General features: G+C 43.9%; 2 protein-coding genes across 4 annotated transcripts in view; both read right to left on the bottom strand.

Annotated features, from left to right (window-relative positions):
• Positions 1–7,383, bottom strand: part of LOC124137690 — a 14,867-nt gene extending 7,484 nt beyond the window's left edge. For all 3 annotated transcript variants that reach the window (XM_048391662.1, XM_046504099.2, XM_046504098.2), the window contains exons 1-3: positions 7,226–7,383; positions 3,457–3,594; positions 1,188–1,220 (exon numbers count right to left, since the gene is read on the bottom strand). In XM_048391662.1, coding sequence (XP_048247619.1) covers positions 1,188–1,220; positions 3,457–3,577 — 154 coding nt within the window. In that variant the 5' untranslated portion in view covers positions 3,578–3,594; positions 7,226–7,383. The remainder of the gene's footprint in view (positions 1–1,187; positions 1,221–3,456; positions 3,595–7,225) is intronic.
• An 8,259-nt stretch (positions 7,384–15,642) lies between these two features.
• Positions 15,643–19,730, bottom strand: LOC124137758. The gene is made up of 2 exons (XM_046504198.2): positions 19,566–19,730; positions 15,643–16,180 (listed from the first exon to the last, which is right to left on the bottom strand). The coding sequence occupies exons 1-2, from the start codon at positions 19,635–19,637 to the stop codon at positions 15,902–15,904; spliced, it is 351 nt and encodes a 116-aa protein (XP_046360154.2). The 5' UTR covers positions 19,638–19,730; the 3' UTR covers positions 15,643–15,901.
• Between the last annotated feature and the right edge of the window lie 570 nt (positions 19,731–20,300).

Raw genomic sequence — 20,300 nt, 5'->3', positions numbered from 1 at the left:
CTATATCGCCCTCTCACACCTGTCTCTATCTCTATATCGCCCTCTCACACCTGTCTCTATCTCTATATCGCCCTCTCACACCAGTCTCTATCTCAATATCGCCCTCTCACACCTGTCTCTATCTCTATATCGCCCTCTCACACCTGTCTCTATCTCTATATCGCCCTCTCACACCTGTCTCTATCTCACTCTCTGCCCTCTCACACCTGTCTCTATCTCTGTATCGCCCTCTCACACCTGTCTCTATCTCACTCTCTGCCCTCTCACACCTGTCTCTATCTCTATATCGCCCTCTCACACCTGTCTCTATCTCACTCTATGCCCTCTTACACCTGTCTCTATCTCTATATCGCCCTCTCACACCTGTCTCTATCTCTATATCGCCCTCTCACACCTGTCTCTATCTCTGTATCGCCCTCTCACACCTGTCTCTATCTCTATATCGCCCTCTCACACCAGTCTCTATCTCTATATCGCCCTCTCACACCTGTCTCTATCTCTATATCGCCCTCTCACACCTGTCTCTATCTCTATATCGCCCTCTCACACCTGTCTCTATCTCACTCTCTGCCCTCTCACACCTGTTTCTATCTCTATATCGCCCTCTCACACCTGTCTCTATCTCTATATCGCCCTCTCACACCTGTCTCTATCTCTATATCGCCCTCTCACACCTGTCTCTATCTCTATATCGCCCTCTCACACCTGTCTCTATCTCTATATCGCCCTCTCACACCTGTCTCTATCTCTATATCGCCCTCTCACACCTGTCTCTATCTCTATATCGCCCTCTCACACCTGTCTCTATCTCTATATCGCCCTCTCTTTGGATCTCTACATCTCCTTCATTTTCACCTTTCTCACACTTTCTCAAAAATCACTGACAAACAAGTTTTCATGAACATTCAATCATTAACACAAACGAATGTTGTGCCAACATCAATCAATACAAACGAATGTTGTGATCCACACCATCCAGAAATAACTGTGGGGCTTTTATCCAACGGGCATTATGTCTGGGTGGGTGCTTTTGATCTATGAAGCTTTCATGTACATGGGCTCTTTGCCCAACATAAAACAGGGCATGGAAATGTGTTCATAAAATAACTTTACATGATATCAATTGCCAGTAAAGTTTTGCCAATACGTCTAAACTGTACGATGAATAATGTAATTATTTGCCTTACCCATGTCTCTGAGTGTTGCTTCAATTGAGAATTCTGAAACAAAACAAAAACGGCATTAACGAATTGAAGTCATAGATGTCAAATGATAACTGACATAAGTATTTACTTTGTTTTCGTGTTACAATGTGAAACACAAATACCGCAATAATACACAAAAATAATAAAACAAATAAGAACGTCCACTATGACATAGGCAATTTGTTTTGCCATAACACTCATCCATGTTTTTTGACTTGCATTCGACACCAGGTCGTCGTGTCAATTGTTCTGCCATCAACACACATACGTGTCAATTGTTCTGCCATCAACACACAGTCGTGTCAATTGTTCTGCCATCAACACACAGACGTGTCAATTGTTCTGCCATCAACACACAGTCGTGTCAATTATTCTGCCATCAACACACAGTCGTGTCAATTGTTCTGCCACCAACACTCAGTCGTGTCAATTGTTCAGCCACCAACACTCAGTCGTGTCAATTGTTCAGCCACCAGCACACAGTCGTGTCAATTGTTCAGCCACCAACATTCTGTCGTGTCAATTGTTCAGCCACCAGCACACAGTCGTGTCAATTGTTCAGCCACCAACATTCTGTCGTGTCAATTGTTCAGCCACCAACACACAGTCGTGTCAATTGTTCTGCCATCAATACACAGTCGTGTCAATTGTTCAGCCACAAACTCACAGACGCGTCAATTGTTCAGTCACCAACACTCAGTCGTGTCAATTGTTCAGCCGCCAACACACAGTCGTGTCAATTGTTCAGCCGCCAACTCTCAGTCGTGTCAATTGTTCAGCCGCCAACACACAGTCGTGTCAATTGTTCTGCCATCAACACACAGTCGTGTCAATTGTTCTGCCATCAACACACAGACGTGTCAATTGTTCTGCCATCAACACACAGTCGTGTCAATTATTCTGCCATCAACACACAGTCGTGTCAATTGTTCTGCCACCAACACTCAGTCGTGTCAATTGTTCAGCCACCAACACTCAGTCGTGTCAATTGTTCAGCCACCAGCACACAGTCGTGTCAATTGTTCAGCCACCAACATTCTGTCGTGTCAATTGTTCAGCCACCAGCACACAGTCGTGTCAATTGTTCAGCCACCAACATTCTGTCGTGTCAATTGTTCAGCCACCAACACACAGTCGTGTCAATTGTTCTGCCATCAATACACAGTCGTGTCAATTGTTCAGCCACAAACTCACAGACGCGTCAATTGTTCAGTCACCAACACTCAGTCGTGTCAATTGTTCAGCCGCCAACACACAGTCGTGTCAATTGTTCAGCCGCCAACTCTCAGTCGTGTCAATTGTTCAGCCGCCAACACACAGTCGTGTCAATTGTTCAGCCGCCAACTCACAGTCGTGTCAATTGTTCAGCCACCAACACACAGTCGTGTCAATTGTTCAGCCACCAACACACAGTCGTGTCAATTGTTCTGCTGATTCACTGGACTTGCCCATGGGGGCCCTTTAGGAAATAGCGATCGAGATGGGAGGCTACCCAACTGCCTCACGCCGCCCTGAACGTCTGTTACTTCATCTACAGGAGTGAGTGAGTGAGTTGGGTTTAACGCCGCTTTTAACAGTATTCCAGTTATATTGCGGCGTGTCAGCTTAATGTGGGAGGAAAGCCCGAAGTGATGCGGGTCTCAGACGTTAACCACTTCGGTGAAATCCACGAGCACGGGCATGGTGCTGACAAACCTAGAAACATAATCGGGGCGAACCGGGATTCGAACCCACAATCATAGGTTTCTGGCGTGCCCAAGGGACGCAACTCTGCACAGCGAATCGCGGCGCCTTAGACGACTGGGCCACCCGTGTCCCCTCATCTACAGTATGTCGATCAGCAAACAAAAGGTATTACCTGTTTCCCGTGGTCCATTTAGTCTTGTAAAAGCGTATTAAAATACGAGTTAAAATTGATGCATTGTGCATTGTTTGTTTTGTTTGTTTGTTGTGTAACGCCGGGCTGAGCAATATTCCAGCTATGTGACGGCGGTCTGTAAATAATCCAGTCTGGACCAGACAGTCCAGTGATTGACATCATGAGCATCGTTCCACGCAGTTGGGATACGATGACATGCATCAACCAAGTCAGCGAACCTGACCACCCGATCCCGTTAGTTGCCTCTTACGACAAGCATAGTCGCCTTTTACGGCAAGCATGGGTTGCTGAAGACCTATTCTACCCCAGATCTCCACGGGACCATAGTCTCACTGATGTTCTGATTGTCTGTAATTTCATCTATATAAATACCTGTCCGAGAAGCAGCCGGCATCAATCTGCCCCTTCCTGACCCCGGACGCGCGACCGGCACCGACATGACGACACCAATAACACACAGGGTCAGTGTAACAGACAGCACGCATTTCCTCATTTTCCTAGCTTTTTGCGCTGAAAAACCAACATTTTTTAATAGTGAAGATACAGGTAACTCATAGAGTAGATGCACAAGGCTTTGTGGCTCATCGGAACCTTTCTAGAATATTGTATGAGGCCATGGGGTAGCTAAGTCGTTAAATCTTTCGATCGTCATGCCAAAGACCCGGATTCGATTCCCCACCTGTGTACAATGTGTGAAGCCAATTGCTTGTGTTCCCCGCCATGATATTGCTTTAAACGGCGTAAAACTATACTCACTCACTCTGGAAAATTGTACTGAATAAGTGAAAACTATGCCTCAGTGCTACCGAAGTCACAACATCATTGCATTCATGGACAGACTGACAGACAGACAGACAGACACGTGGTTCTGCATGTCTCACCTCTGTGATATACATTTAATTTGTAACGTATACACATATCTCAAAAGTACAGAACCATTCATATTATTAATTATGAGAGACACTGATACCAGTCGTCGCCATTTTGTGGGACCCGTGAAGAGCCAGGGTAGAATAGGTCTTCAGCAAACCATGCTTGCCGTAAAAGGCGATTATGCTTGTCGTAAGAGGCGACTAACCTTTACAGGTAAAATGATGATAATTATACGTATGTTGTCATGTATGTATGAGACGGTCTAAAGCCTTGGGTATCTGCCGTACACGTGTACACGTGTCCCTAGGTGATGACCTCCCATCGGCCCGTGCATTCTCACAGGTGCAAATGTTACCTGAGTTGGGGGGGGGGGGGGGGGGGGGGGGGGGGATATGCGTTCACGGGGTGGCAATGAAGATATGTATTGCATCATATTTGCTTGGGAGATGATGGAATAGTTAAAAGCTATGAAATGGGGTGAGTATTGGATGGTTGGGATTTTTTACTTAAGGAGTATGTGTTGATCTACAGATGAGTTCTTCATCTCACTCAACTGATGACGTATCGGAATCTGTTATCACCCAAAGGTGTGATAACTGGTCAACGAGGCTGATAGCAACACCGTTAGGTTAGCGGTACTGACGTTCTTTGCCCCAAGTCATTGGTTCCGGCGTGTGAGTGAGTGAGTGAGTATGGTTTTACGCCGCTTTTAGCAATATTCCAGCAATATCACGGCGGGGGACACCAGAAATGGGCTTCACACATTGTACCCTTGTCGGGAATCGAACCCGGGTCTTCGGCGTGACGAGCGATCGCTTTAACCACTAGGCTACCCGACTGCCCCGGTTCCGGCGTGTAGAACAGTGACACGATCACCTTCACCTGATGATACGGTAGCCACGTGTAGTCAGTGGAATGATTCGTATTCACCCAGGTTTCATCAAGGTAAATGATCTGAAAGCCCTGACTGCGGTAGTTATGACTGGGGCGGAGATAATGTGACCGCACAGACAGGATGGAATATTTTCCCCGGAAAGCTGCTCGGCCATCGTCACACGCATTGAATCGAAATCCATCCCAGGAAGAGCAATAATTCATGTAGTCCGAAACATTAGATGTGTCTTAATTTCCTCCCGAATTCTACTACAAGTCGGGGGTACTTTCTGCTCATAAAGCTTGTACACTTTACGTCTGATCACCCTGTATCAAAGCTGTTTAATATCATGTTACCTACCGGTTTTCTTTTTGAGATGGCCCCTACTATTTGTGTTGTATTTAACATACCGTAGAGTTGTTGGTATACCAGCCCCAGTGCTTGGCCAGTTCGGTAATACATCCTATCTAAACTACTCTCTCAACTTGTATAATAATTATCTCAACACAGACTTCATGTGGTGTGCCATTGCTATGGCTATGCACGTGTAGTGCAGCATGCATCGTGGGAGTAGTGTTGACGTAACAAATGCAGCGTCCTTTTCTAATTTTCTAGAAATTATTTTTCTAGAAAATTATCCAACTCACTTGTTGTTTTTATTGGATTAGATGTTTTATGGAGACTACATTATTATTTCTAAGGGGGCACGGGTGGCCCAGTCGTCTAAGGCGCCGCGATTCGCTGTGCAGAGTTGCGTCCCCTGGTCACGCCAGAAACCTATGATTGTGGGTTCGAATCCCGGTTCGCCCCGATTATGTTTCTAGGTTTGTCAGCACCATACCCGTGCTCGTGGGTTTCACCGAAGTGGTAAACGTCCGAGACCTGCATCACTTCGGGCTTTCTTCCCACATTAAGCTGACACGCCGCGATATAACTGGAATACTGTTAAAAGCGGCGTTAAACCCAACTCACTCACTCACTCACTATTATTTCTAAAGTCCGTTTCAGACTTCTCTCATCAGACTAATCTACATTGCTATTCGTTCGAATGTTTCACTGGTACAATTGTATAAAGGACTCCTTGTTACTGAAAAACAACATGTTGGTAAATCGATAAACTCGATATTTCAATAGCAACAGTCAGTGAAACATTCTATCCTGTTTTAACGGACAAACAGCATTTTTCAAGCATTTCCCACAGAATAAGATATTCCATTAAACAGGATCAAGGCTTTATGGCGGGTCTACTCAGCTTCTGACGAATTTAATGACGGGAAAGTTAACAATGCGTCTGGGCTACACACGCCAACGGCACAGTGGATTGATGGTTGTGACAAATTTGCCTTGGCGTATTCTCGGATGATGAAACATTGAAATGTCCTTTGTGTGAATAGAAGTTCAGCATTCCGATGAGGTCATATGGGTCAAGGTCACCTGATCAAAGAAAATCCTTCTGGGGAATGTGACAAGTGTATTTTCATGTACTCTGTTGTTTGAAACCATTTGGATAATAAGCTCTCTTCTATTGACCTATTTATGCCCTGACTTACATACAGTAGTTTATGTATAGTATTTATCATGCAATATTTCCAAATACAAGTATATCTGGGCATAGAGGCTTGAATTATACACATAGACAGTTTGATGTTTGTCTGAAAGGGCAAATTATTACCGCTATCATGTTAATCCCGTTCATACAGTAAGTGAATATGGTTTTACGCCGCTTTTAGCTATATTCCAGCAACATCACGGCGGGGGACACCAAAAATGGTCTTCACACATTGTACCCATGTGAGGAATCGAACCCGGGTCTTCGGGGTGACGAGCCAACTCTTTAACCACTAGGCTACCCCACACGGTTAATACATCGTCTTGTACGTGTTCTTTTTAACTAGGCTTTAAACTGATCCTCTCATTAACTGATTGACAGATCGCACAGTTCACCCTCATTACATAAGCCATGATGAATTTACAGCTATTGACGCCACTCAAACGATGAAGCGGATGAAGGAGGGTTTACAATTACAGACAGGATAAGAAAAGGTTATTAAAATGGCAAACAAATTAATTTTACAATACAATAATTTTCCCCAATAGGCATGTTTATAACAATATAAACGACGGCGGTTTCAATTCGCTCCGTGTTTTACATCTTACACAATGTTTTTGACTATTCTGCGATTATCTCCCTTACACACTGTAGTTGATAAACACGGAATTTCCACAGTAAACGAGCGCGGTAGCTTATTCAGGCTAAACATGGTCGCTGAACTGACCGTTGTGGCGAATAGTCACGTGAGTACTTTCTCTGGAATTATTTCCAACAAATGTCAAGCATTTCAGGGTTTAAATAAAACTATAACTGAAGAACTAACAACATCTAATTAAACGTACCAGTAGAAGGAGAAAGTCAGCGTCCCAATTCAAGTAGAAGCGTCCGCCTTATAGACGAGTCCTTTGTAACCCATCAAGGCATGTCACGGCGCAAGTGCATGTGTCATATTATCCCCAACAGCGTGAAACTTGGTATTTTTCGGGGAACTGGCGCGGTCACTCTATACCGTGTAAGACACCACCGGCGATAAGGTTTAATCACTTTCCTGGCGGGTTTCCTGTACGTATAGCCAGTCACTTGTCAATCAAGCAAACTGTATATCTTGGTGCATTACGTAAAGTGAGTGAGTGTGGTTTTACGCCACTTTTAGCAATATTCCAGCAATATCACGGCGGGGGACACCAGAAATGGGCTTCACACATTGTACCCATGTCGGGAATCGCACCCGGGTCTTCGGCGTGACGAGCGAACGCTTTAACCACTAGGCTACCCGACCGCCCCTCATTACGTAAAGCAGAGGTTGATAGAGGATTTGAAAAAGGGGTCCTTTAACATGTAAGGTGTCAGAATAAAGAAGTCCGCCAGTGTTTGTTTGTTTGTTTGTTGTTTAACGCCGCACTCAGCAATATTCCAGCTATATAATCGAGTCTGGACCAGACAATACAGTGATTGGTATCATGAGCATCGATCCACGCAATTGGGATTGATGACACGCTTCAACAAAGTCAGCAAGCCTGACCAACCAATCCCGATAGTCGCCTCTTACGACAAGCACAGTCGCCTTTTACGGCAAGCATGGGTTGCTGAAGACCTATTCTACGCCGGATCTTCACGGGGAGACAAGCATGGGTTGCTGAAGACCTATTCTATCCCGGATCGTCACGTGGACAAGCATGGGTTGCTGAAGACCTATTCTACCCCGGATCGTCACGTGGACAAGCATGGGTTGCTGAAGACCTATTCTACCCCGGATCGTCACGTGGACAAGCATGGGTTGCTGAAGACCTATTCTATCCCGGGTCGTCACGGGTCAGGTCCGCCAGTGTAAAGACGATACCTATGTCCATGTTTTATTGGGCCAAATATCTTTCCTCGTTTGTATACGTTTCTATTGGTTATCTCCCAAAACCCCTACATCCCATTTCCCCTACAACCCAGTTCCCCTACAATTAGTTAAAACAACACGCGGCATTTACCTGTCTGGCATTATGAACTCACCTAAAGGAGAGATTAAGGTCTGGAGTAGAGGTAGTAGAAATGAAAGGGGTTGAGCTTTAGGGGATTAGGGGACTTAAAGGAAAGTTTAAAAAAAAAAGAATTAATGTAAGTGTGATGAAAGATGCCTGTATGATGAGAAGACAATTTTTAGAAATTACAAAAATAACAATAGGAAGAAACAATTATTACACTGAGAAACTGAGATGAGACGATTTGAGAGTTGAGATGAAAAATGAACATTTTGTTATAATGTATTATGAATTTTGAAAAATGAACATTTTATTATAATGTATTATGAATTTAGAAAAATGAACATTTTATTATAATGTATTATGAATTTTGAATAATATCGTAATCGTAATTAAATATTTATCTCAATCTATTCGAGTTTCTTGGGTTGTTCCATTGTATGAAATAGGTAACAGACTAGGGATTAGCAGTGCCATGGACCGTGAACTTTGTTGTCTTAAGCTGTAGGGGAAATGGGATGTAGGGGTTTTGGGAGGTTACCGTTTCTATTATTAGGAAAGTCGCGCTTTCTTGATTTGGATTTTAGTGAATGAGTGGGTTTATCGCCGCTTTGAACAGTACTTCAGATATATCAGGGCGTGTCAGGTGAATGAGGGAGGAGTGCCCGAACGGATGAGGGTCTTAGGTGTTTACCACTTTACGCGGTATGGTGCTGACTAACCTAGAAAATCATCATCCGGGAGAACATGGGATTGAAACCCACAATAATAGGTTTCTGGCGTGCGCAAATCAAGATCATTGATCAAATCAAGATAATTTGGACATACTAATACCAACGCAAATTCTAAATTATGAAAATTCATCGAATCTGCAAGGCATGATTGCATTTTCAAATAATACTAACTCTTAAATAAACCTTGCAATGTTTCACCCGGGCATAGAACGTCATTTTAAATAGAACAGGGCCCACTTGCACAAAGCGATCTTAGCGCTAAGATGATCTTAACTCCCATACTTTACCATAGGCTTACACTAGTCTTAGCGCTAAGATCGTTTTGTGCAAGTGGGCCCGGGTCTGTCTGCCCGTCAGAGGTTGCAAATTGTTTCATCGGAAATACCTCTAAGTCGACGAACCAGAACGAGATCCGGTTTTGGGGATGACCTAGTTTGTCGTAAAGACGTTGACTAATTTGTACGCACTACACATTGATTATTTGTTTTTTTTAATATTCTTCCATGCAAATCTCTCCAGGTTATGACTTGAGTATTTCCACTCTGAACACGATCGGCCTTTTTCGCTGAAAATAGATCTGAGGTGAATCGCGAACAGGGCCTATATTTGACCCGTAAGCCTCCCTAACACATAACCGTCACGTGACGTTACGTTTGGAGACGTGGTTGATTGCACTCTCCTACCCATAGTTCCATGCGGCCGGCAGCCAGCTAGCATAGTACCTCTGCCACAGGCCAGCGCCATGTGACGATTCGTCACATCTTTCACAGTCCATTCAAGATATTGCACATGCTTTTCATCCGTTTCATGTTTGACAAGTCTACACATTTTCATAAACAAATGTCAAAGAATGGTTAACTTTCATTGAGAAAGTATGCAAATACGTAAAAATCTACTTGTTTTTGCGTAGTTATCCTATGTTTACATTGGTTGTACGGCTCCACGTGCTGTCATCGAAGCCCAACGGAGAGCTAGCGACACGGTCACTTTGATGCATAAATATATATTGTCATGCGACTCACTGTCGCAGTTGTAGTAGCATATCTATATAGTTATGCAAAACAATATGTAAAGCGCCCCCAAATACTTGCATTAGTCCGTTCTATACTGATTTCTGAAAAAGCGCGTTTGTTTACAAACAAGAGAAAAGTCCTGTCACGTGATATGCAAATTAGCCTGTGGCAGTGGTGTTATGCTGAGTCACCACTGCGACGGAGTGTGGGTTGATTGCTTATTTTTTCTTGGATACATTACTGCTGATGCTCTTACTTGAAAAATAATTATTAGCATAATTATTTTAAGAAACTGATACGGAAATGATGTATATGTATGATATGTGTAACCTGAATAGAATTTACATTTTGGGAAATGTAACAAACCGCGGTTCGAAGCCGGATCTTCTTTTAACGTTCGCCCGTGTAGTTTATATATGTTTCTCTGTAATGCGTTGGTACTGTAGAAGCACTGAAGTACCTTTCTCTCCTGACAAGTAAAATACCAGTAAAGTATTATTGGTCATACCTCGCCTGTCATGGCAACAGATATAGCAGTTCAAGCTCCTTACAGATAAACAGCATCACCTAGTGTAAATACCCATTGACGTTAGATGTACGTGATGTCATGGCAACAGATATAGCAGTTCAAGCTCCTTACAGAGAAACAGCATCGCGTAGTGTAAATGAGTGAGTGAGCTTGATTTTATTCCAGCAATATCACAGCGGGGGACACCAGAAATGGGCTTTGTACCAATGTCGGGAATCGCACCCGGGTCTTCGGCGTGACGAGTGAACGCGTTAACCACTAGGCTACCCGACCGCCCGCGTAATTTAAAATACGCATTAACGTTAGATGTGCGTGATGTCATGGCAACAGATATAGCAGTCCAAGCTCCTTACAGTATCGCGTAATGTAAATACGCATTGACGTTGGATGTACGTGATATGGAGCTAACAATATGGCAAGACACAAATGCATCACATATCCATCGCCGTTTGTTTTTAAATTGTGGTAAATGAAAAATATGGCTGTTAAATACATTCGTTGGCGGCCCAACCCTCGGAGAGTACCATTTGATGTACTCTCTGGCCCACTGTGAGTGGACAAACGTATTCCTCTCGCAGAAAGCCTATAACTTTATTTATCAATATCCTGCTATGCTCAAACTTGTTTGACATATTGCTTTAAATTACAATGTTGACGTATTGACAGTGTGTTTTTGTCAATATCCCGCTATATGACTGAAACAATGTTACTTTTAACTCACTGTAGAAGCAACTGTGTTTGTGCTCCAAAACGAGGGCAAGTGTTTTTGTAAGAACATAACTATTACAACAAAATATTGGGGTAAAATCCAGGTATAGTTCAAGGTGAAATGTCCACGTAATTGTGATACGTTTATTTGTTCATAAACGCCGTACTCACCAATATTTAAAAAAAAATACCGCTTGAAAATAATCAAGTTTGAATTAGCCAATACAGTACTAGTGATTGATATTATGAGCAATGTTCCACCCCGTCGGGGTACGACGACATACAATCAACCATGATACCGAGTCCGACCGCCCGATCCACTAAATTTTTCTTATAACAACCGGAATCCCCACGAGGTAATCATGGCATGACGTATAGTGAGTGAGTGAGTTGGGTTTAACGCCGCTTTTAACAGTATTCCAGTCATATCACGGCGTGTCAGCTTCATGTGGGAGGAAAGCCCGAAGTGATGCAGGTCTCAGACGTTTACCACTTCGGTGAAACCCACGAGCACGGGTATGGTGCTGACAAACCTAGAAACATAATCAGGGCGAACCGGGATTCGAACCTATAATCATAGATTCCTGGCGTGCCCAAGGGACGCCACTCTGCACAGCGAATCGCGGCGCCTTAGACGACTGGGCCACCCGTGCCCCCGGCATGACGTATAAGAACCACTGGTAGTTCTGTAGACCTTTTGGTAGTTGCGTCCATCTGACATGCCAGGAACGTACGATCGTGGGTTCGAGTCCCAATTCGCCCTGATAAATTTTCTAGGTTTGTTAAAACCATGCCCGTACACGTTGGTTTCACCATGAGACAAGTATAGACAAGCACCTGTAGGGGCCTTCCTCCCCCGTCATGGCGGCGTCAAACCCAACCGATTCACTCATTATATAGACCCGTGAAGATTCCGGGTTAGAATAGGTCTTCAGCAACCCATGCTTGCCGTAAAAGGTGACTATGCTTGTCGTAAAATAAAAGGCGACTGACGGGATCGGGTTGTCAGGCTCGCTGACTTGGTTGATGCATGTCATCGATCCCAATTGCGTGGATGGATGCTGATGATATCAATCACTGGATTGTCTGGTCCAGCCTCGATTATATACAGACCGCCGTCATATAGCTGGAATATTGCTGAGTGCGGCGTTAAACAACAAACCAAACCAAACCAAAACCACTCATTATATAAGCCTTTCGAACATTAATTGTTCTGAAGGCAGGTTTCCGGACTAACGGGGTTTTAGTTTAAGAAACCCGGCAGTTGTTAAGTGTTTAACGCCGCAATATTCCAGCTATATTATGACGGCCTGTAAATAATCGAGTCGGGACCAGACAATCCAGTGACTGACATCATGCGCATCGATCCACGCAATTGGGGTACGATAACATCTCTCACCCTCGTCAGCGAGACTGACAAATTTGGGTTGTTGAATTTTAACCAGGATCTTCACGGAACCCCGGCAGTCGTGCGTACAAGTGATGTATATTATTAATTCAACATTTATTGTTTTCTTTGTCATTGATCCAACAAATCTGTCGTTAATATAACAAACAGTTTTTATATAATCTCAAAATGTTATAGTCTTGACATGATTGATACTGGACCTCGTGCTGGAATGTCAGCTTATTAATCCTAGGTTAGGGTGATGGGGTAGAGTAGAGGTTAGAATGTTTCCTTCTTACACCGAGAGGGGGCACGGGTGGCGCAGTCATGTATGGCGCCGCGATTCGCTGTGCAGAGTTGCGTCCCTTGGGCATGCCAGAAATCTATGAGTGTGGGTTCGAATCCCGGTTCGCCCCGATTATGTTTATAGGTTTGTCAGCACCATACCCGTGCTCGTGGGTTTCACTGAAGTGGTAAACGTCTGGGTCCTGCATCACTTTCGGTTTTTCGCACATGAAGCTGACACGCCGTGATATAACTGGAATACTGTTAAAAGCGGCGTTAAACCCAACTCACTCACTCACTCACACTCTTACACCGAGACTGGGTTCGATTCCCCACATGCGCACGATGTATGAAGCTCGTGTGATATTGCCGGATAATTTGCTAAAAACCAACTCACTCACTCTGGATTGGTACTCATTACTTTTATTGAGGTTCAGAATGATCTAACTCAATCAAATTTTATTTTCTATAGGATGACGATGCGCCGCGGCTGTGGTAATGTAGACACAAAAGTCGTAGCTGTGAGACATACAATTGGGTCAAGATGGCTGTACAGTCTCATGACGTCGAGGCCGGCTGCTCATACTATCATCCACCAGAGGAACTACTTTCTTAAGGTCTACTTTCTTTTCTATATACGTCGAACGCAAAGACCAGTCAGACTGTCGATATCTTCAGTGAGAGGCTATTGTTTTAGATAAAAAGGAAAATATTTTAACCTAGGAATTTTACGAACAGACATATGATGCAGCAATTGTAATTTTCTGATTTTCTCTGCGTGTTTCTGGTAGAAATCAAAGACAACTTCTGCTAACACTCCCGCTAACACGCCCTGCTATAAGACATGCTTGCACTTACAGACACTCTCGCCAGAACACACACACCATCACACACACACCAACACAAATATACACACACAAACGCCAACACACACACGAACACCAACACACACACCAACTCACCAACACACACCAACACCCTCCTACTAACACATACTTGCACTTACAGACACTCTCGCCAAAACACACACACACACACACACACACACACCAACTCACAAATACACACCAACTCACCAACACACACATACATACACACATACACACCAACTCACACATACACACCAACACACTAACACCAACACACACACACACACCAACTCACACATACACACTAACACACAAACACACACACACACACACACCAACACACTAACACCAACACACACACACACACACACACACACACACACACCAACTCACACATACACACCAACTCACACATACACACCAACACACACACACCAACTCACACATACACACACACACACACACACACACACCAACACACTAACACCAACACACACACACACACCAACTCACACATACACACCAACACACACATACACACCAACACACTAACACCAACACACACATACACACCAACTACAACACACACACCAACACCCTCCTACTAACACATACTTGCACTTACAGACACTCTCGCCAAAACACACACACAAACACAAACACACACACCTCAACCCACCAACACACACACCAATACACACACACACACATACACACCAACTCACCAACACACCAACGCGAACACACTAACACTAACACTAACACTAACACACACACACACACACCAATACACTAACACTTAACAGTCTAACACATACTTTCACTTACAGACACTCTCGCCAAAACACACACACCAACACGCCCTCCTACTAACACACCAGTACACACATACACACACACACACACACACTCAAACACACACGCTGAAAGTAACACATACTTACATTTACAGACACTCTCACGCCTCACTCACACTAAACACACACACACACACACACACTCACTAACACATACTTGCATCTACAGACACTCACGCCAACACACACACACACTCAATCACATGCCAACACCAACAACCAACACACCAACAGACAAACACACGCACACACACTAACACCAACACACACAAATATACACACTCACTAACACATACTTGCATTTACAGACACTCACGCCAACACACACATACACACGAACACACATACACACTAACACTAACACACACATACACACCAACTCACACATACACACCAACACCAACACACACACACCAACACACCCTCCTACTAACACATACTTGCACTTACAGACACTCTCGCCAAAACACACACACCAACACAAACACACACCAACACACACTAACAAACACAAACACACACACACACATATATTATACAAACACACACACACCAACACGCCCTCCTACTAACACACCAGCACACACATACACACACTAACACACACACTTAAACTAACACATACTTACATTTACAGACACTCTCGCCGCCTTACTCACACTAAACACACACACACACACACATTCATCTACCAACACCAACACACCAACACACACACACACACACACACACACACACACACACACACACACACACACACACACACACACACACACACACACACACACACACACACACACACACACACACACACACTCACCAACACACCCTCTCCTCTCCAGGAGATACAATTGGCGTCTTTATAGATTGACTCTACCTTGCGTGCTGAAATAACACCGACATTGTATAATGGTCGAGAATATTTATTAACGTTCTCACAATACACCACAAATCCTCGTAAACAGAGATAAGTTACACATCGTACACATGATATACGCTGATTCAATACAATGTACGTTAACCCTTGGATGATGGACAGTTCCCGCGATACAGTCAAGCTGAAGCGTTTTAATAATTATGAAACCGTTGTACTTGTTAACTTTCCAGTGCATGCTATTTTGTCCAGAGTGTTTCTGTGGAGATCAGTTCACAGCACCACACACATTTCATTGACCCCGGCTTCTCAGCTGCCTGGCAATAGCCGGAAACAAAGACTCGAAGGTGAAAACGAGGTTATCGTCGTCACCGGAAGTGTTCCTTCCCATACCACGTGACGAGCTTCCAAAATGGTTGTTGTGTCCAATAGAATCAAATCCACGTTTGCCGACCACAGGCTCGCCATTCTTTACAAAGGACGATAACACCCCCGATGGCTGTGAAAGCGGTGCTGTGGAGATCTGCTTAAGTTGTGACCACAGGAGGGACTCTGATAAAGCTTTATCATCCTGTGGATAAAAACGCACATAACTAAGTGTTACATTGCATACATAAATTGCATATGATTCCATGACATTTGAATCGTTAACCAAGTATTGTCTGTGTTAATGTTTCTAAAACAAAATTATTTAGGCAACGCCCACGAAGCGGACAACTTTCGTAGGAAAGCTCAAGTGATTCAGGTCTCAGATGTTTACCATATTGATGGAGACCGCCTCCGTGGTCTAGTGGTAGAGCGTCCGCCCTAAGAGCGGAATAACCAAAGACGTTAAAATATGGTACTTGTTGTTGCAGTGCCTGGCGCTCGGGATTAAGGGGCGAAAACAAGGACTAGTCGGCTCGGAGTCAACTGTCAGTATGCTGTCTGAGTGGGGTATTCAAGTTAAACTGCAGCACTATGAAATCGGCAATAGTCCTGACTAGTACAAGCAGCCACACACACACGTACATGCACGTCGCTATGTAAGTGCAATAATCTTGGACGCGACGTTAAACCCCATTTCACCTCACCTATTGATGGAACCCACGAGGGCTGGAATAGTGCTGACAAACCTCGAACATTAAGGGTGAATATGGGATTCGAACCCACAACTATAGGTTTCTGGCACGTCTAAGCAACGAAGCTCTACCAACTTATCCAAACTGATTTAATATTATTTCCACAACGGGTCATTTAGCATGAAAGCACGTGACGTCATTGCATTCCGTGAGCTGTTTCAGAGAATGTGACGTCGGAACATTTGTAATTTACTGTGTCGATCAACATTAATTGTTTCTCTGATTTGCAGGACTGGTGTTAATGTGTACTCCTCGCATGGAAACACTATTTTTTGTTTGTTTGTTCGTTGTTTAACGCCCCACTCAGCAATATTCAAGCTATGACGGCGGTCTGTAATAATCGAGTGAGAGACAATCCGATGATTGACATCATAAACATCTGTCTACGCAATTGGGATCCGATGATATGCATCAACCGATCCGTTAGTCGCCTTTTACGACATGCATAGTCGCCTTTTAGGGCAAGCATGGGATGCTGAAGACATATTCTACCCGGGATCTTCACAGGTCATGTTATCAAGTACATTATTGTAAATGATATTTCCGGCATCAAACACTCAATAACACCTGTAAATCTGAAACTTTTTAGCTCTTAAGTTAAGTCTTCAGAACTTTTTATGTTGAAACTGTTTCAAACAAAGCTGTTGCTCTTATGTTAAACTTTAAAATATTCTACTAATAATCAAATGCAGAGAGGGGGGAGAGATGTGAGAGAGATGGAGCGAGAGAGGAGAGAGAGAAAGCGGGAGAGGGGAGAGAGAAAGCGGCAAAAAGGGGAGACAGAGGGAACGAGAGAGAGAGAGAGAGATGGAGCAAGAGAGGGGGGAGAGAGGGGGTGGGAGAGGAGAGAGAGGTGAAGAGAGAGAGGGAGAAAGGGAGAGGAGAGAGAGACACACAGAGAGCGATAGAGGAGAGGGAGAGAGGTTAGAGAGAGAGGGGGGAGAGAAAGCGGCAAAAAGGGGAGACAGAGGGAACGAGAGAGAGAGAGAGAGATGGAGCAAGAGAGGGGGGAGAGAGGGGGTGGGAGAGGAGAGAGAGGTGAAGAGAGAGAGGGAGAAAGGGAGAGGAGAGAGAGAAAGCGGGAGAGGGGAGAGATAGGGAGCGGAGAGGAGAGAGGTGAGAGACGGAGTGAGAAAGAGAGAGGGGGAGCGAGAGAGGAGAGAGCGAGAGAGGAGAGGGAGAGAGGTGAGAGAGAGACGGAGAGAGAGAAAGCGGCAAAAAGGGGAGACAGAGGAAACGAGAGAGAGAGAGCGGCATAGAGAGGGAGCAGGAGCGGGGGAGGAGAGGTGAGAGAAGGAGAGAGAGGGAGAAGGGGAGCGAGAGGAGAGGGAGAAAGAGGTGAGAGAGAGACGGAGAGAGAGGGGAGAGAGAGAAAGCGGTAGAAAGGGGAGAGAGAGGAAACGAGTGAGAGAGAGAGAGAGATGTGAGAGAGGTGGAGCGAGAGAGGAGAGAGAGAAAGCGGGAGAGTGGGAGCGGGAGAGGAGAGAGAGGTGAGAGAGAGAGAGGGGCAGAGAGAGGTAGAGATATGTGAGAGAGATAGAGTGAGAGAGGAGAGAGAGAGAGAGTGGCGAGAGGAGAGAAAGAGGTGAGAGAGAAGGGAGAGGGATAGAGGGGGAGAACTGGATAGAGGCAGAGAGGGGAGAGAGAGAGGAAGAGAGAAAAGGAGGAAGACGGAGAGAGAGAGATACAAAGACAGACAGAGAGACAGAGGGATAGTTCTTTATATCTATCTCTCTCTCTCTCTCTCTCTCTCTCTCTCTCTCTCTCTCTCTCTCTCTCTGTCTGTAAGAGGAAGGTCGGTGATTAAATTCCTGATAAAGTCATACGAAAAGACGTTTAAAGATTGTCGCTCAGAATTGAGACGATTGAACTAGGTCTGGTCGGCTCCGAGTTTGTGTAAGATGTCTGATTTGGGATATCCATGTTAAACCGCGCTAGCACTGTAAACACGGACTAGTAGAAGCAGACACACACAAACACACACACACACACACACACACACACACACACACACACACACACACACACACGCACGCACGCACGCACGCACGCACGCGCGCGCAAGCACACATTGCATGCACATCGCTATATACAGTAAGTGCAAGTATCTTGAACGCGACGTTAATCCCCAATTTACCTAACCGAACCGCACCTTCTTAAAATTCTATAACGCGTCTTAAAATATTTGAATAATACTACCAAATCAGCAAAGTATTTAATTAAAAAGAAGTACTTTACTTAACGTTCACATATAAAATAATGCATATCTTTTTGTATGACTAGTCTGTTAGTTTCTTTCATTTTTAAACACATGCTCATGCCATAGTTGGAATTGTACAATCGATTTCTTTTGGATATGGAAAGGGTTTTGTTACTTTATTTGAATAGGTTTCAACATATTAGTTTAATATGAACAAGGCCAAAATTCACATAAATAAAAATCCAAGCCTATATTCGTAAAACATATTAATTTGACTTTGAAAATCAATTTACACGATGAATTATCATGCAGTTATTTTCTTTCAATAAAATCATCTATAAACTATGGTTTAATTTCAAGCTTTATACCTTCGCGTAATTAATTTAATATGAAATGATAAGGTAGAATGTGACTTTCCACAAAAATACATCAATTTGAAAAAAAATGACTTTTAAAACCCTCCAAAAACAGCACATAAAACAATACTCCGGAAACAGGGAAGAAATCAGAAACTCTTCAAATGAAATGATTCAATCAACCTTTTGCATGAAGAGTAAGATTGCGGTTTCAATATACATCAAGACAATTATCGCTGTAATTTGCATAATTTAAAAAAAAGGAAAACGTACACCTACCATTTGTGAATTTCCGGACACATACAGCAGGCTCCCGCATAAAACAAACAGGGATATTTGTAAGGCAGACATGGCAACACAATCTAGCGCTTCAAACTGTCTCCGGAGTCAAAGAACCAGCCACTTATATAGTGTCTGCTCTTGTCCACACAACTAATATATCTATTACAATAACTTTAAAGTCTACTCCCCTTTTATGGGGACAAAATCCCATGTAACCATAAATTTCGCCAAATTGGTCTGTTTATATGGCTCCCCCGTTGCCGAGCCTTTCATGTCGCATTCAGTGTCATTCCTTTGAGGAAGTGCGATGGTTGCTTTATCTTATTCTTTGCTTCTGCCCGTAGCCGGAAACGCTGTAAACGCCGCGCACTTTCGTCCCACATCAACCGGAAATCATATCAATATGAAGATTACTGCAGCGCCACGCCGGAAGTTGAGCCCTATAATGGCGCCGACATAACTTCCGGTTAAATATGTGTTCAGCGGGCACAGACAAATAGTGAACTGCATTCATGTGGAAATTGGACAGGTAGTTATTATATGTCAGTGGTTGTAAAATATAGATTATAGATCTCTGGGGATAATATTTCTTTGTTAGGAACCTAAAGAAGTGTTTTTAAACATCACGTGGGATAGTTCTAATATCACGTGCACGAACTGCGTAAAACCACTGACGCAGATGTGGTGACAAATATACATTTAGTTAATGCCTTGCTCTGCATATAGATACAT

The sequence above is a fragment of the Haliotis rufescens genome, unplaced genomic scaffold (assembly GCF_023055435.1).
Source record: "Haliotis rufescens isolate VD_foot unplaced genomic scaffold, xgHalRufe1.0.p SCAF_94, whole genome shotgun sequence".
In the NCBI taxonomy this organism is placed as follows: domain Eukaryota; kingdom Metazoa; phylum Mollusca; class Gastropoda; order Lepetellida; family Haliotidae; genus Haliotis; species Haliotis rufescens.
The sequence above is the reverse complement of the archived record's forward strand: the minus strand, read 5'-3'. Positions and strand labels throughout refer to the sequence as shown.

What these genes read in the sequence shown, in the direction of transcription:
- LOC124137758 (XM_046504198.2), bottom strand. Translation starts at nt 19,637, where the DNA reads ATGTCTGCCTTACAAATATCCCTGTTTGTTTTATGCGGGAGCCTGCTG. An exon ending in TGTCCGGAAATTCACAAATG is followed by an intron (nt 16,181 to 19,565) that starts GTAGGTGTACGT and finishes TTTTATCCACAG; the next exon opens with GATGATAAAGCTTTATCAGA.